At 36.6% G+C, this 17,209-nt stretch overlaps 2 protein-coding genes across 2 annotated transcripts in view; one reads left to right on the top strand and one right to left on the bottom strand.

The window, feature by feature from the left end:
- The window catches only part of LOC133195760 (uncharacterized protein K02A2.6-like), a 410,189-nt gene that overhangs the window by 20,775 nt on the left and 372,205 nt on the right, over positions 1 to 17,209 (bottom strand). The window lies entirely within an intron of this gene.
- LOC133195163 (uncharacterized) lies at positions 8,208 to 8,882 on the top strand. The gene has a single exon (XM_061331026.1). The coding sequence runs from the start codon at positions 8,208 to 8,210 to the stop codon at positions 8,880 to 8,882; it is 675 nt and encodes a 224-aa protein (XP_061187010.1).

Genomic DNA, 17,209 nt, shown 5'->3' with positions numbered 1-17,209 from the left:
CACGGTGGATTCTGTCCAATCCCCCAAACTTCCAACTAGGATGGAGGATTGATGATCCTTTTCATCTAAACGGCATTTATGTTTCGGCATTTATGATAAATATAAATTTATCATTTAATTTCAGGAAAAAAAATGAATGAACTAAACTTTTTAAAATCAATAACGAAAAAAAAAAAAACAGGTAACAAATGTTAAGTAATTGCAGTCAAAGGTTGATACATACTACCAAAGGTATACCACAGCTTAATATATATTATTATATGATATAAAGTTACTCACTATATATATATATATATATATATATATATATATATATATATATATATATATATATATATATATATATATATATATATATATATAAAAACTTAATAAACTTACATTAAGGATGAAAACTTTCGCATCGAATCCACACAATTCCTTTCCCAAAAAATAAGTTTATACGGTTACTGACATTGGCCTCTGTCCAAGAACAGGGGTATCCATCTAACAGGGGGTATCCGTGTTTTAAACTTGCAAATTGATTTTCCTATTGACAAATGGTTTTAAATTATAAGAAACGCACGTATATAGTATCAACGGTGCATTCCTATTCGAAAGACAAGAGAGCGATTTATTGCTAATGAAAATTTGAAAAAAAAAGATATATAGATCTTATAAATTCGCTCCAGAAGATTTTAAATAGATTAAACAGTAATTAACCCTTGAATAATTTAATTGTTAATTTTTGCAACAGTTCTAAAGAATTTTAGCCTTTGCACTTCTTATTTTACGTAAGTGCTTTATAAGTGCTTTATTCAACAAAATTCTTAATTTAATGTTTCCGTCTTTCTTTGACAAAACTTCAATCTTCTTCATCCACGAGTATTGTTAAAACTTGATATTTTGAAAAGGTTCATATGGAACAAAATCACAGAGGTTATAAATCTAAATTATTTTATTTTTTAAGCCAAAAGTATGTTCGTCTGGCTTTAAGTTTTAGAATGTACAGATTGATGTTTTAATTTTACAGATTAAAGTGCAAAATTTACAGATTAAGGTATGGAAAATGAAAAATAAAAAAAAGTGTCCAAGTGGCACTTATACTCCTTTACATTTATTACTGTACGGGTACATTGTACAGAAACTTCCTTTGTGTCAGCAGTTAAGGGTGACGTTTACTCAGGGTTTTAGTTGACGAAAACGGATTGTTAAAAAGTACAATATCTTAAAATAAAAAAAAAATGCTCTAAATGGACAAAATAACAAAGTAACAAATAAATATAGATGTTAAAACTTAATTTCTCACTATTTGAAGAAAATATGCAACATAATAGGTTTATTTATAGTGAAGCAGAGGAAATTGGGACTAATTTTTTAAAAAAATTTATTTTATTTTTATTATTATTTTTTTTTTTGATTTTTTCTTCTTCTTACAATATTTTCTGCAAATTAAGATTCTATGTGTTTTTCACATCATTTTGCAAATATAAAGTTGTTATAACTCATGTATTGTTTCAAATAATTAAAATGGCATGCAATAAAGAATATCAAAAATACAAACAAAACCCATTGTAGATCACATAGCTAAAGATTTTGATCATTAACCTCAAATAATTTTCATACCAGCAGAATAAGGGCAAAATAAGTAAACTGAGGCTATAAATAGTTTAGAGATTTTGTCATTCAGAATTTTTTAATAATAGATCATAAATGGTTAACAAGAGGCCCATGGGCCACATCGCTCACCTGAGCACATTGGCTAGGTAAAAGCACAAATCAGTTCAGTATTGAAAAGATTACAGGGGGTGGGGATTGAATTTTAAACTATCTGATGATGCTTCCTTGTCAATATAACAAATGGCTCTGTTGTACTTGAGATAATTAAAAAAAAATTCCCATATATTCAATTGTGGCTCCTCCCTATGCCAGGGGTCATCATTTAAACAAACTTGAATCTACACTACCTGAGGAAATTTCCATATCAATATGACTAAACATAACTTTTCTGTTCTTGAGAAGAAATATTTTTTCTATATGTTCTTATGTAAAACTTTCGATTCCCCATTGGGCCCCACCCTAGCCCCAGGGGTCATAATTTGAACAAAATTGAATTTACATTACCTGAGGATGCTTCCATATCAAAATGACTAAACATGATTTTCAGTTCTTGAGAAGAAGATATTTTCCTATATGTTCCTATGTAAAATTTTCGATCCCCCATTGTAGCCCAACCCTATCCCCGGGGGTCATCATTTTAACAAATTTGAATCTACACTACCTGAGGATGCTTCCATATCAAAATGACTAATCATGGCTTTGCAGTTCTTTAGAAGAAGATATTTTCCTACATATTTCTATGTAAAACTTTGATCCTCCAATGTGGCCCCGCCCTACCCCGGGGTCATGATTTGAACAAATTTGAATCTACACTACCTGAAGATGCTTCTGTAATGATTACGGAATTTTAAGGTACGACCATGCAGATTTCTCTATTAGTCACTGTTGACATCACGTGACATTAGTAGGGTATATATACCGAGACTTCGCAGTCGTCTGTTGTTATTTGTGAAGATCCAGCCGAATGGTGAAGACGAGTGTAAGTGTAGTATTTACGGTTTTTAATTCCTCGCCTGTGTTACAGTTTGAGAGTGAATTTGGAAGGCCATTTGAGGTTTGACAAACCAGATATAAGGCCTGCCACGAAGAGGTTGTCCTCCAGTAAAGAGGCTAGCCATAAAGTTAGCTCGTCTGCATTGGCTGACCAGTCCGTCCAGGCTGCTATACTCATTGTCCGTCCTGAATAAGGCATCCTACAGTGAGTGTAGTGGTTGAAGGGCTATCACATATACTGTCTGTCCTGAATAAGGCATCCTACAGTATATGCGGTAGTCTGAGGGCGACTGGGCTCTATTTTAATTAGTGTTAGGTTAGGACTACCATTGCTTGCCTCCGATTGTTATATTGATTCACCATTTGATTATTGTTTACCTAGATAAGGTTAGGACATATTTGTATATTTCGGCAGTCCACTTAAATCATACCAATCAGTTTTTAAGCAGATAATGTTGAACACCCCAAACCCTGGAATTGACCAGGTACGACCCCTGTGATTAATGTAAATACGTTACAAAAATCATTAAAGTTTACATATGTTATCTTTTTTGTCTTTGTTGATTTTTGACGAGTAATTTATTTTTGAAAATTATTGATATGTCTGAGAGTGACATGAACGCTGAGATGACTGCCCTAGAGCAGGAGTTAAGTAGGCTTCAGGCTAGTATTAATAAAAGTCAAGCAAGGACAGCCGCCAGAGATTCAGGACTGCCTGAAAGTAGGCGGACTACCATTAATGACCAAGATTACACGAGTGAGGGCGCAAGACCAAAAACTGTTAGGACGAGCACCCTACCAAATATGTATACTAGGCCTGACAATCTTAGCGATTTAAGAAGAACTGATAATGGCGAGCCAGATAGGATTTCTATTACGAGCACACCATACCATGCTAGTACATCCAGGTACGATTTCCCTTTGTTGAATGAGACAAACATTACAACACGCCGCCCTGAGAATATAACACAGGCAGACAAACGGAAAAACGCCATGGTGAAACCAGATAAATTTGATGGAAGTTCGTCATGGGCTGATTTTAAGTCTCACTTTGATGTCTGTGCAGAACTGAACAGATGGACTCTGGCTGAGAGGGGGATGTATTTAGCCGTTGCTTTGAGAGGTCAAGCACAGAGTGTGCTTGGAAATCTACCAGCGGTAGACAGATGCAACTACAGACTCTTAAGTAAAGCACTTGAAGAGAGATTTTTGCCGTCCAACCAGACAGAATTATATAGGGCTCAGTTGAGGGAAAGAAGGCAAAAGGCTACAGAGTCATTACCAGAACTTGGACAGGACATGCGTCGACTCGCAAACTTGGCCTACCCAACCGCCCCTGTGGAAGTGAGAGAAACTCTCGCGAAAGAGCAGTTCATTGATGCCCTGAGGGAAAGTGACATGCGACTGCGCATTAAACAAGCCCGGCCAGTGGACTTGAATGACGCAATTAGGCATGCTGTTGAATTAGACGCATTCAATTCAGCTGAACGACGTTTAACAGAGAGCAAAGGGTATTTGAGGGAGGTGAAGCCAGAGGAAAAGGCAGACCAAGGAGATATTATTACTTCCCTATTGAAAGCAGTCCAGGATATTCAAAAGGAAATGCAATCTATGAAAATAAGAATGGAGAAACAAAGCTCTACAAAGCCTTCCTCTGCTGGTGTGACCTGTCATTACTGTAAAAAGAAAGGTCATATGAAGAAGAACTGTTTCAAGTATAAAAATGCGATACAAGGCACGGCAAGTACCAACACTAGACAAAGGCCAGTACCTGTAAGAAATGAACATCAGAATGTTAAGCAAAAGGATAGCACAGCCAACAGGACAGGCATCAGTCGAAAGGCTGGTGAAGCTGGTATATTTATTGAAGCAATTTTTAATGGCTATAGGGTTAAACTACTTGTAGATACTGGTGCAACCCTCAGTATTATTTCACCAGACATACTACATTCTGTTCTTAATGATCCGCACCCAAGACTTGCTGAAGTTGGCAAGCCCATCCTAATGGCTGATTGTACTGCCATGAAAGTAGAAGGGTGTCTTTCCATTTCCCTTACAATAGCGGACTCAACGTTTAGCCAAACATTTGCAGTAGCAGACACTGGTGTTGATGGTATACTTGGTCTTGATTTTATGACAAACAATGAATGCTTGATTGATATGACAAACTCTTGTATGATCATGAAAGGCAAGCCTGTAAAACTTGCTTTTGAGGGAAAAATAGGATGTTGTAGGATTACCTTAGCTGAGAATGTAAGTGTCCCACCTTACAGTGAAATTGTTACCATGGGCAATGTTATACCTCCCGTCTTTGAGAAGGTACCAAAATTTGGTATCGTCGAGTCATCTGACCGTTTCTTAAAATCTGATAGAGGTTTAGTGGCCAGAACTTAAATATAAGGCAACAAAGTAGCACCTGTTAGACTGATGAACCTTTCATCAGAACCACAAACGTTATATAAGGGAAAATTTGTAGCTACTTTGTCTGCCATTGAGAAGGTCTATGATAAGAGAAACTACTTACAGGATAACAAGAGAAAATTCCCAGACCATCTTAAGGATTTGTATGCAAGGTCAGTAGCAGGACTGACTGCAGACAATGCCAAGGCTGTTAAAAACATGCTTTTGAAGTATTCACATCTGTTTGCTGCCTCAGACGCTGATTTAGGCCAAACGAAAGTTACCGAGCATACCATTAACACTGGAACAGCCACACCAATTAAACAGCCTCCAAGGCGCATGCCCATTCATATGCAGGAGGAGACCGACCGTCATATCGATGATATGCTAAAAAGGGAAATAATAGAGGAATGTACAAGTCCATGGTCATCCCCAGCCGTGTTAGTAAAGAAGAAGGATGGGACCACAAGGTTTTGTGTCGATTACAGGAAGTTAAATAATGTAACCATTAAAGATGCATACCCACTCCCAAGAATCGATGACTCCCTTGATGAGCTGTCAGGAAAGAAGTATTTTTCGACCTTAGATCTAAATGCTGGGTATTGGCAAGTCGAAGTGGCTACCAATGACAGAGAAAAGACAGCGTTTGCGACCAGAAAGGGCCTATACAACTTCAAAGTCATGCCATTTGGGCTTTGCAACGCCCCGGCGACTTTCGAGCGATTAATGGAAACGGTCCTGAGAGGTTTGCAATGGCAAATTTGCCTTGTATACCTTGATGATATCATTGTAGTTGGAGAAACTGTAGATGATATGACTAAAAATCTTACTGTGGTGTTCGACCGCTTAGTAACAGCTGGCCTTAAGCTGAAAGCCAGAAAGTACACATTGTTTGCTACAGAGGTAGAATATTTAGGGCACATTGTGTCCCAAAAGGGGATATCAACAAGTCCGGATAAAATTAAAGTTGTACAGGAATGGGAAGTTCCCTCCGATGTATCAGAGCTCAGATCATTCCTCGGATTCTGTAGCTACTACAGGCGTTTCGTAGCTAACTTTGCATTAATAGCCAAGCCACTTCATGATTTAACAAAGAAAGGAGCACATTTTAATTGGAGTGACAAATGCCAGGAAGCGTTTGATTTACTACGTAAAGAATTGTCAACCTCACCAGTACTTGCCCATCCAGATTTCAGTGCAAGGTTTATTTTGGACACTGATGCCAGCAGTTTTGCTATTGGTGCAGTATTATCTCAGATGCAAGATGGTATTGAGCGGCCTATTGCTTTTGCAAGCAGGAGTCTGACAAAATCTGAAAGGAAATATTGTGTTACTAGGAAGGAACTATTGGCTGCAGTTCACTCTGTGAAATACTTTCGGCATTACTTGTATGGTCGTCAATTTACATTACGTACAGATCATAGCTCACTCAGGTGGCTAATGAACTTTAAAGATCCTGAGGGACAGCTCGCCCGATGGATGGATGTTCTCTCTACATATGACTTTACCATTGAACATCGACCAGGAAGATTGCATGGCAATGCAGACGGTCTTAATCGAGCACCTTGTAGACAATGTAAAGTTGAACATTGTGCAACTGACCATATGAGTATCTGCCGTACTAAAGTAGTTGACCAATTGTTACTGCAAAAGCCATTGAAATGCCTACAGGATGATGACAAAGACATATCTAAAGTAAAAGCTTGGTTAGCAGTCAAAAGTAGGCCAAACAAAAATGTAGTGTCCTCAGAGTCAGTCACTGTGAAATCTCTTTGTGCCCAGTGGGACAGGCTTGTTATTAATGATGAAGTCCTCTGCAGGAAATGGACTGATTTAATTACAAGGCAAGATATTCTACGAGCCATTGTGCCTAGTAGTGAAAGGAGAACTGTGTTAAAGCACTACCATGATTGTAGATCCGCAGGCCATCTTGGTATTCACAAAACACTTGCCCGAATTCGACAGTCTTATTATTGGCCTGGTCTGCAAAGAGATGTACATTCCTACATTGCTGGTTGTGAAGTATGTACTAGACGGAAAGCACCTATCCCAAGCAACAAGGCTCCAATGAAGTTGGTGTATTCAGGCTATCCATTTGAGAGGATTGCCACTGACCTTCTTGGAGAGCTACCTGTGACTGCCAATGGAAATCGATATATCCTAGTAGTTTCAGACTACTTCACAAAGTGGACTGAATGTTTTGCAATACCTAATATGGAAGCGTCCACAGTCGCAGCAAAAATTGTTGAGGAGGTTATTACAAGATTTGGAGTACCAGCTGTGGTACATTCCGACCAAGGACCACAATATGAAAGTAATCTCTTTAAAGAAATGTGTAAATTGCTAGACATCCAGAAAACGCATACCCCCCCCCCCCGTACCATCCCCAGTCCGACGGGATGGTTGAGCGTTTTAACAGAACGCTCACAACAATGCTCAGTGCGTTCGTAAATGATCATCATAATGACTGGGATGTGCATTTACCTTTCATTATGATGGCCTACCGCAGTTCAGTACACGAAACAACCGGTATGACACCAAACATGATGATGTTTGGAAGGGAGGTTGCTACACCATTGGATCTCCAGTATGAGATGCCACCTCAAATAAAGGCCACGCCAAGCAATAAATGGGTGTGGGAATTGCAGGAACGTCTTGAAAAAGCCCATTCATTTGTTAGGAACAAAATGAATCAGTCAATGGCCAGACAGAAGCATTATCATGACCGCAAGTTAATGTGGAAAAAGTTTGAACCTGGCGAGGAGGTGTATGTTTATTTCCCATGGAGAAAACCTGGAACATCACCTAAGTTAACCAGTTTTTGGCAGGGTCCCTACAAGGTTAGGAAAAAGATGTCGGATTTGACATACCTTGTAAATTGTGGCCCAAGAGGTTCAGATCAAGTCATTCATGTAGATAGAATGCGCAAAAAGCGTATGCAAATTCTATCAGGCGAAAGTGATGACATACTACATAGTGAAACTGATGACTTGATGGATGATAATGAGGGTCAAGAAAAATCTGATTCAGATCATTATACAGGTTATGATGATGCCCTCCCTGATACTAATCCAGCAAGTAATATTCGTCCAAGTAGGGCTCGTAAGCCACCGATCTGGTTGCATGATTATGAAACTGACATGTAATGATACTATGATAGCTGTTCATAAGAAATATTATAAACACATAATGCATGCTTTGTTCATTTATTGTAGATGGCGAAGACAAAAGTTACTCCAGGGCAATGTCGTAGGTGCCCCATGTGTACCTACATGGCAAGATCCGAAGAGGATTACAAAAGTCATGTTATACAGTGTGCTATGAGAACATTTAAGTGCACCTTTTGCAGCTACTCAAGCAATAAGCAGATAAATGTCAAGAGACATGAAAAAAGATGCCATCTTGGCCTGATTGAGGAACCCATCAAGCTTGATGGCAAGCCCGAGAAGAGTGGAGAGTCGAGTAGGAGTAAAAGTGCGGAAGATGCTGAACTGTCAGAAGAGGATTGGCTCAAACAAGATTATGGGGACATCATTGGTACTCTGTCCACTGACAGTAGTGATGAGGAAGAGTCGAAAGATTCTCAACCACAGAAAGAGGAAAGGGTCACTAATGATCAGCTGCTGGAGGGTAGAGTCATAAGGAAACAGACAGCACCCACTAGACCTCACATTCCTAAGGTTAAGATTCCTCAATCCACCAGTGCACCAGAAGTTGAAGACACACAGGACTCAAGATGTGACAGTTGTAAGAGGAAGATATCCATGGTGGACATCGGAATCCAGACAGATGCTGGTCTGAAGACTATTGTGACCAGGCGGGTTAAGAGATTTCGTGAGGGTGACATTGACATTGAAGAAGTGGTTGAGGAGAAGACAGAATTCTGTTGACTTTTGCTGCATATAATTGTACATAGTTTTATATATGATTATAGAATACAGAAGAAAGGAATTCTTTGTATATAACTTTAAAAAAAAAATTGGTTGTTCATTAAACCTTCTTCTAAATGATACAGTTAGTTTCTAAGTTGTACATGCGGGACGCATGTCATCGGAGGCATGGGTAGTGTAATGATTACGGAATTTTATGGTACGACCATGCAGATTTCTCTATTAGTCACCGTTGACATCACGTGACATTAGTAGGGTATATATACCGAGACTTCGCAGTCGTCTGTTGTTATTTGTGAAGATCCAGCCGAATGGTGAAGACGAGTGTAAGTGTAGTATTTACGGTTTTTAATTCCTCGCCTGTGTTACAGTTTGAGAGTGAATTTGGAAGGCCATTTGAGGTTTGACAAACCAGATATAAGGCCTGCCACGAAGAGGTTGTCCTCCAGTAAAGAGGCTAGCCATAAAGTTGGCTCGTCTGCATTGGCTGACCAGTCCGTCCAGGCTGCTATACTCATTGTCCGTCCTGAATAAGGCATCCTACAGTGAGTGTAGTGGTTGAAGGGCTATCACATATACTGTCTGTCCTGAATAATATTTTAATTAGTGTTAGGTTAGGACTACCATTGCTTGCCTCCGATTGTTATATTGATTCACCATTTGATTATTGTTTACCTAGATAAGGTTAGGACATATTTGTATATTTCGGCAGTCCACTTAAATCATACCAATCAGTTTTTAAGCAGTTAATGTTGAACACCCCAAACCCTGGAATTGACCAGGTACGACCCCTGTGATTAATGTAAATACGATACACTTCCATATAAATATGACTCATCATGGCTTTGCTGTTCTTGAAAAGAAGATTTCTAAAGATTTTTCCTATATATTTCTATGTAAAAATTTGATAGTCCATTGTGGCCTCGCCTATCCCCGGGGGTCAAGATTTGAACAAACTTGAATCTACACTACCTGAGGATGCTTCCACATGAGTTTCATCTTTCCTGTGGTTCTTGAGAAGAAGATTTTTAAAGATTTTTCCTATATATTTCTATGTAAAACGTTGATCCTCCTTTGTGGCCCCGCCCTACCCCCGGGGGTCAAGATTTGAACAAATTTGAATCTACACAACCTGAGGATGCTTCCACATGAGTTTCATCTTTCCTGGCCCTGTAGTTCTTGAGAAGAAGATTTTTTAAAGATGCTATTAATTTTTCACTAATTCTTTATTATCTCCTCTTGAAAGAGGGCGTGACCCTTTATTTGAACAAACTTGAATCCCCCTTACCCAAGGATACTTTGTGGCAAGTTTGGTTAAAACTGGCCCAGTGGTTCTTGAGAAGAAGTCGAAAATGTTAAAAGTTTACAGACAGACAGACAGACGGACGCCGGACAAAAAGTGATCAGAAAAGCTCACTAGAGCTTTCGGCTCAGGTGAGCTAAAAATTAGAAACTTCCCATAGGAAATTCGGACAGGAATATTTAGGACGTTTGTTGCTCAAACTCTAGTTGTTTATGCATGTTTAGCAACACTTTTCCATTTTCCATTTTATTTCATTATCTAAAGAATTTTCTTACTTGATATATTTTATTGATAAAGAAAATATTGAGCATATTTAACGTGAAAAATTGAGGTATTTCCTGATAAATACTCAGGGGTCATTAGCATAAAAAGAAGGTCATTGACCTAGTTATTTGAAAGTGAATAATATCACTACAATCATAGGTCTACAATGTACAATAGGTGGTTTTTCATTTTTATCAGTGAAATCTTTTTGTCCTCTCAGTAAACCTCATCCTTAACAGATGGACAAATTCTGACTGGCCAGCTCTTGAACTGGATCACTTTTGCCAAACCATTGTCAGTATCATGCATAACAAGTTAAATCAATGCAAAGTATCAAATCGGCCGCAAAAATATTTTTATAATTTTGAAGTATTTCTACAAGAAAGAGTCCAAAGAAAACATTCGAGCAGAAAAAGTGTATGATACATTTTAACATTTGCGTTACTTTTCTGCACTTTTTTTTTTTTTTAATCTAAACTCAATAATTTTCAGTGATCAATTGTAAAATATTTTTCCAAAAAAAATTAAAAAATTAATTGATATGACAATCGGACTGAGATAAAAGATAGAAATGTATTATCATCAAATTATTTTATTCAAGGACAAATGCTAGGCAACTTTTTTCCAGACATAACTTTTTACTATTGAAAATGTTCATTGAAAGGCTGGTTGCCTCCTCCCCCACTTTTTGTTGCACTATAGTCAAATAAGGGTAATATGTTTTTGTTTGTTTGTTTGTATGTTGTTTAACGTTCCACTCGAGAATTTTTCACTCATATGGAGACGCCACCACTTGCCGGTGGAGAGCTGCAAATTTTGTCCTATACTCGGCACTTACGGCCATTGAGCAGTGAGGGATCTTTTTCGTGCCAGCACTGCGACACGGGACCTCGGTTTATACGGTTTCATCCGAAGGACCGGTCTCCACGTCCCACAGTGGGATTCGAACTCCCGACGTAAGGATCAACTCCTTACTTCGCGACTCTAGAGCAGACGCTCTAACCACTGCGCCACGCGCGGGCGACAAGGGTAATATGTAGTTGTGTATGAATAAAATTTGGTACTGAAGGAAGTTAAAATCTACACCCTCCCCCCACCCCCAACGTAATAGATTTTTTGAGTTTGGATTTTTTTAAGTTTCCTTTTTTTTTTTTTTGCCTTGTTAAAATTTTTCAAGTTAGTCAATTTTTTTCTCTGACTGACCACCCCCTTCTTTCAAAAACGATGCTACGTTCCTGAATGGAACCATCTAAAATAATTGATTATGAATGTCTGAATACTTAGAAAAGGGACGTACAAACTTCACGTGCTGATACCCTGGATCTTTGTCACGTGACAATGCCGATCAATTTTGTTTTTTGTTTGTTTATTGTTTAACGTCTCTCTCGAGAATTTTTCACTCATATGGAGACGCCACCGCTTGCCGATGGAGAGCTGCAAATTTTGACCTCTACTCGGCACTGAGGGCCATTGAGCAGTGAGGGATCTTTTTCGTGCCAGCATCTACTGCGACACGGGACCTCGGTTTATGCGGTCTCATCCGAAGGACCAGTTTCCACGTCCCACCCGATCAATTTTGTGATAGATATGTATGTAAAGTACAGAAAAAAATTAAAATCTTCTTCTCAAGAACAGCAAATTCATGATTAGTCACATTGATATGGAGACATTCTCAGGTAGTGTAGGTTAAAGTTTTTTCAAACCATTAGTCGGGAGTATGGTGGGGCCACAATTTTAGAATACTAAAAACTGCAAGTCGACAGGGAAAGGGAGAATAGGTTTGTCATCTTTGGGCCTCAGATTTTTTCTTAAGATCGTCTAAAGTTTCATCTGGAAATATTTTATGTAATAAATGAATTTTTGACCCTGGCCTTCACTTTTTGACCTAAAAAAATCATATGGGTCTTTGTAAGTCAATAAGTCATTGGGTGTTATGATGATAAAAATTCATTGCAAAAGCTCAAAGAGAATAAAAAGCACATGTACATGTATTTCACCTGGAAACCATTTTATACAAAATGTATTTTTCCCCTCAAAATCTAGTCTTCTTAAAATGTAAGAGAGTTATGATATAGATATACCTATGTAACTCGCGAATTACGTCTACATTTTCTGAGTATAGTGAAAAATCATCAAATTTAACACGATATGTCCTTTCTTCAAACAACATTAATTGTTTTGATTGCGTAAACTATACAGTGTCTGAGTCATGAAAATAAAAACCGACATATATATGCCCGGCATATAGTAATACTACTGGTCAAGGCAGAGGATACTTTTGTAACTAGACTGAAAACTCCTTAAACCTCAACACGATGCCTAGACATCTAGGTTTGTCTGCCATATCACTGTGCATTTTTTGTTATCTGTACGAACCCTATATAAGCCGTTCACTTGGCCACGGTTCAGTGTAAATCTGTTTCCACCGGTGTGGACGGACGTATTCTACATAGCTATTGTAAAACTCTCGGTGGCAACAAAAGTAACTGTGTGCTTCTTACACGGCAGAAGAGAAAGTTACCAAAGAAACTTACAACACTTGCACAGGTCAGTGCAGTTCAAACAAACACAAATGCACGTAAACTGCAATAAAATGTAAACAAAGCATGCGCGGATCTAGAGGGGAGGGGAATAAAAAATTACTTTGGACACCCCCCCCCCTTTAGAAAACGTGGATCCCACCATCACCACCACGAAACAGGTGATTTCAACTTTTCGTTGATGGATTTTATGGGTTTTTTTTTTGCTTGTCAAGAAATTTTTGGGTTAGAATATTTTTTGACTGGGATGGACCCCCCCCCCCCCCCCTGGAAAAAATTCTTGGATCCGCGCCTGCATATTTTATTTAAGATAACCAACACGAGCATGTGTCGTCCATTTCACGCAGGTGCCCGTGACAAGAAAGCAGTCAGGTGTAACGAATGCGAAGGAGATATAAGAGATAGGAAAACTAATACTCTATGGCGTAATATGCCTATTTGCGAGTCGTATTCAGCTTTAAGAGGCATAGAGCAAAAGCTCTCAAACTAATCATATATATTCATATATTGTGCAGCTCAGCCTCTCAAAGCTTCCTGTGAATGTTCGTTTTAGTGTCAAATAATCAGTTTCGGGAAGTCACTGCAATGCACGAGAATTTTAGTCATACAACATATTTTCCTCATTTTATATTTTCATACATTTAATTCTCAATGACAAGATCGAAAACAGACGGAAGTAAGTATTCATATTTTTGCTTGAAAATACTTATTAAAGGTATCCAAGTTAATTTCAGAGGGTCAATTCAAAGTTAATGACTCAGTGAAAAAGAAAAGAAAAACAATTCTTTAAAATGACAATATATATATTTAGTTGCGATGATATACTAGAAAATAGAGTATAAGATTTCTCTGTAGAAACTGGATTATAAACTATAAATTAACAACTATCTGATTCTTGAATTACATTAAAGTCACAAGTCTTTATATTACAGAGCGTATCAGACATATTATCAGATATATCATAATTTCAAGATTACCGATCGTTTCTTAGAAATAAGAAAAAGTTCAATTTCAATGCATTAACTGTAAATAATTTCGGATAATTGGTTTTGAAAATTCCTTTGTTAAATTTAATTCACATGTAAAATTTCTTCACATGTTTCACTAGTCGCTCTGAAAGGAACTCTATCGTTGGTTTCCGCCACTACGTGCTGATCCTCCCCTTTAACAACAAGCATGCGGACAATCGATTACCCTCCCCAACAAGATGCAAATCTCCAACTGCGTAAGACCCGGACTCGATGGTCTCACACTTCCGGTTGATACATACTGCGTTCCTCCACTTCGTAACATTCCACTGTTCAACACACGCATGGTTCTCCGTAAAGTCGGTTCTCGTCACACATGACTCTGATATGTCCCCATCAAGAAAATGTGCCAAACACCCCTCACGCACGGCTAGTGAAATAGGGCATATATTTATATTCCAGTCTAACAATCTTTCCTTATTCCAGTGGTTACCCGTTTAACAGTCAAAATGAAACAATTGAATCAACTTTACAAATATCAAATTAGCAAAAACGCTATAATAGAAATTATTACACACACATACACACACACACGAGAGAGAGAGAGAGAGAGAGAGAGAGAGAGAGAGAGTTTGACACACGTATAAATTTTCCTCTCTATATTTGCTTCAACAGTTGATTAGCAAAAACTTTTATTCAATGATCTCTCTTGTCCTATTCAAGGTTAAAACCAGCTTCGACAAGGAAATGTGGTAAGAAACGGAAATTAAGTTTGATTAAGTATTCCGTAGAGCCATTGGATTTAATCCACTGATTTTGTATGATGCTACTTTTCTATTTTTTATCTCTTTCCAGGTCATCCAATATAAATTCTTCCGTGAGTAATATTTAGCTTTAAAACAAAAAGCTTGCCTCACTTCATCAACAAAATTCTAGATGAATGAAATACATATACCTATTGAACGTTTTCAATGTAGGAAGCATTTCGCTTTGCACAATTTTTTAGCTCTGCTAGCTACAAGCTCGAGTGAACTTTTCTGATTGCCTGCCATCTGTCAGTCTGTCTGCCTGTAAGCCTTCCCATTTTCGACTCAAGAACCACTAGGGCAAATTCAACCTAGCTTGCCAAAGAGCAAGTTGGGAGAGGGTTCAAGTTTGCCCAAATGAAGGACCATGCGCTTTTTCAAGGGGAAATAATTAGGACATATAACCATGTAGTGAAAATTTGGTGGTGTCGTTTAAAAATCTTCTTCTCAATAACCACTGTGCCAGAAAAGAATAAAACTCATATCAGAAGCTTTCACATGAGTTTCATTTTTTTCTTGACCCAGTTGTTCTTAAGGATATCCGATCCTCAGCCAGGAAGGATAACTCTTAAATTTATTGATTTATTTAAAAAGTCTCAAAATGAAGCTTGAAATTGAGATCTTTTCGTGCAACAATTTTCATTTTATGCATCTTAATATGATTCAAGGTTCTTTGAAGTCGTTGAAACGGTCTTGTAAAAAGTTGACATTTGTACCCCATAAAAGAAAAAAAAATTAATTCATTTTTAGAGAAATTGAATTTTCTTTAGTCTAGCATTAGATACCACTGCTTATTAGCATGATATGAAATTAGATGTGATATGCGATGTCTAGCAATGATAGCACAAGCTTTTTACACTATGTTTTATATGAAAATTGAAGTAAAAAGAAGAAAAAAAAATACTGTATAAGCATATGAAAGATGCAATTTTCTCTAAATGCCTGGATACCTATATTTTTCTTTCCTAAATTATGTTTGTTGATCAATTTTCAATTAGAAAATGCATAGCTGGTGTTTTTATTCGCATTTCCTGAAAATATATTTGAGATTTGATAATATTCCCTATATAATGTGATTAACTCTAATGATGAACTTTGAAGAAATTCCATGGGTAAATTCACGTTACTATGTGAAATCAAAGACATTTTTGTGAGCATTTTCAATTACTTAAAAGCTGATTTTCAGAACCTGAGGATCGGACTACCTTAAGAAGAATAAAATCTTTATTATTTTTCTTTTCAAGAACAGTAAAGTCATTTAAGTCATATTATTATTGACATCCCAAGAATTTCTTGTCGATTTATCTTTGGGCTGTACTCAATAAAAGTACTATTAATTAACGCTTATCTTTGATATTCCCCTAAGAGTGATTCGAGACAATTGATGGCAGAAGCTTAGAGAGATGGATCTAAAAGAAAATAATTTTTTTTTACAAATATTTTCTTTGGGTGTCATTTATAGCATTCATTTACTTTAATTAATATGATCAAATATTTTGCCACCACGCGTTCTTCTACTTTTTTGCATGTGGAATTTATTTCATTAGAAATAATTTAATTAAGCTTGGCAAATAGCGATTTCTGATTCAAGCCCAAAAATTATATCTGAATCTAAGGAGAATCAATAGAGTCAATAGACACAGTTAAATGAAAATAATTTTAACATACACACGAGCAAACAATCTCAATAAACGAAGAAGAAAAAAGAAAGAAAGCAAAACAATAAAAATTTATTTTAAAATATAAATTCTACCTATTAAAGACCTCTTGATTTTAATATCTTTATTGAATATACATGTACATATTTTCTGACATGATTAAGCTTAAAAGTAATCAAGATTTTGTGATACGCATACAATGTATATATATGATTAGCTTTACTGTGGAGGAAATATTTGTCATAATTAACCCATATATATATATATATATATATATATATATATATATATATATATATATATATATATATATATATATATATATATATATATATATATATATATATATATATATATATATTATTTGTAGATTTATTGAAAATCAGTAAAGGATTTCTTCAGTAAACATTATAATATGGATATTTCTATCGAGGTAAATTTGCTAATAATTAAACTACACAGTAGATAAAAAAAAGAAGAGAAAAAAATTGATGATTTCTCAATATCCTTTCTTTTGTTGTTCAGTTATACGCAGCTTAAATTTAGAATTTATATATATATATATATATATATATATATATATATATATATATATATATATATATATATATATATATATATATATATATATATATATATATATATATATATATATTTTAAAAAAATTAAAAAATTAACAGCCAATGCATGTTTTATTTTCTTATCACTAATTTATTTAACAGAGTACAAGACCTTCGTCTACGTCATTTCAACCGGATGCTCCTGATAGCGCCTTTACTGAGGAAGCA

This window comes from Saccostrea echinata, unplaced genomic scaffold (assembly GCF_033153115.1).
Source record: "Saccostrea echinata isolate AGI-Se365-2 ecotype Australia unplaced genomic scaffold, CSIRO_AGI_Sech_v1 ptg000029l, whole genome shotgun sequence".
NCBI lineage: Eukaryota > Metazoa > Mollusca > Bivalvia > Ostreida > Ostreidae > Saccostrea > Saccostrea echinata.
Note: the sequence above shows the minus strand (reverse complement) of the source record. Positions and strands in the feature narration are given on the sequence as shown.

What these genes read in the sequence shown, in the direction of transcription:
- LOC133195163 (XM_061331026.1), top strand. Translation starts at nt 8,208, where the DNA reads ATGGCGAAGACAAAAGTTACTCCAGGGCAATGTCGTAGGTGCCCCATG.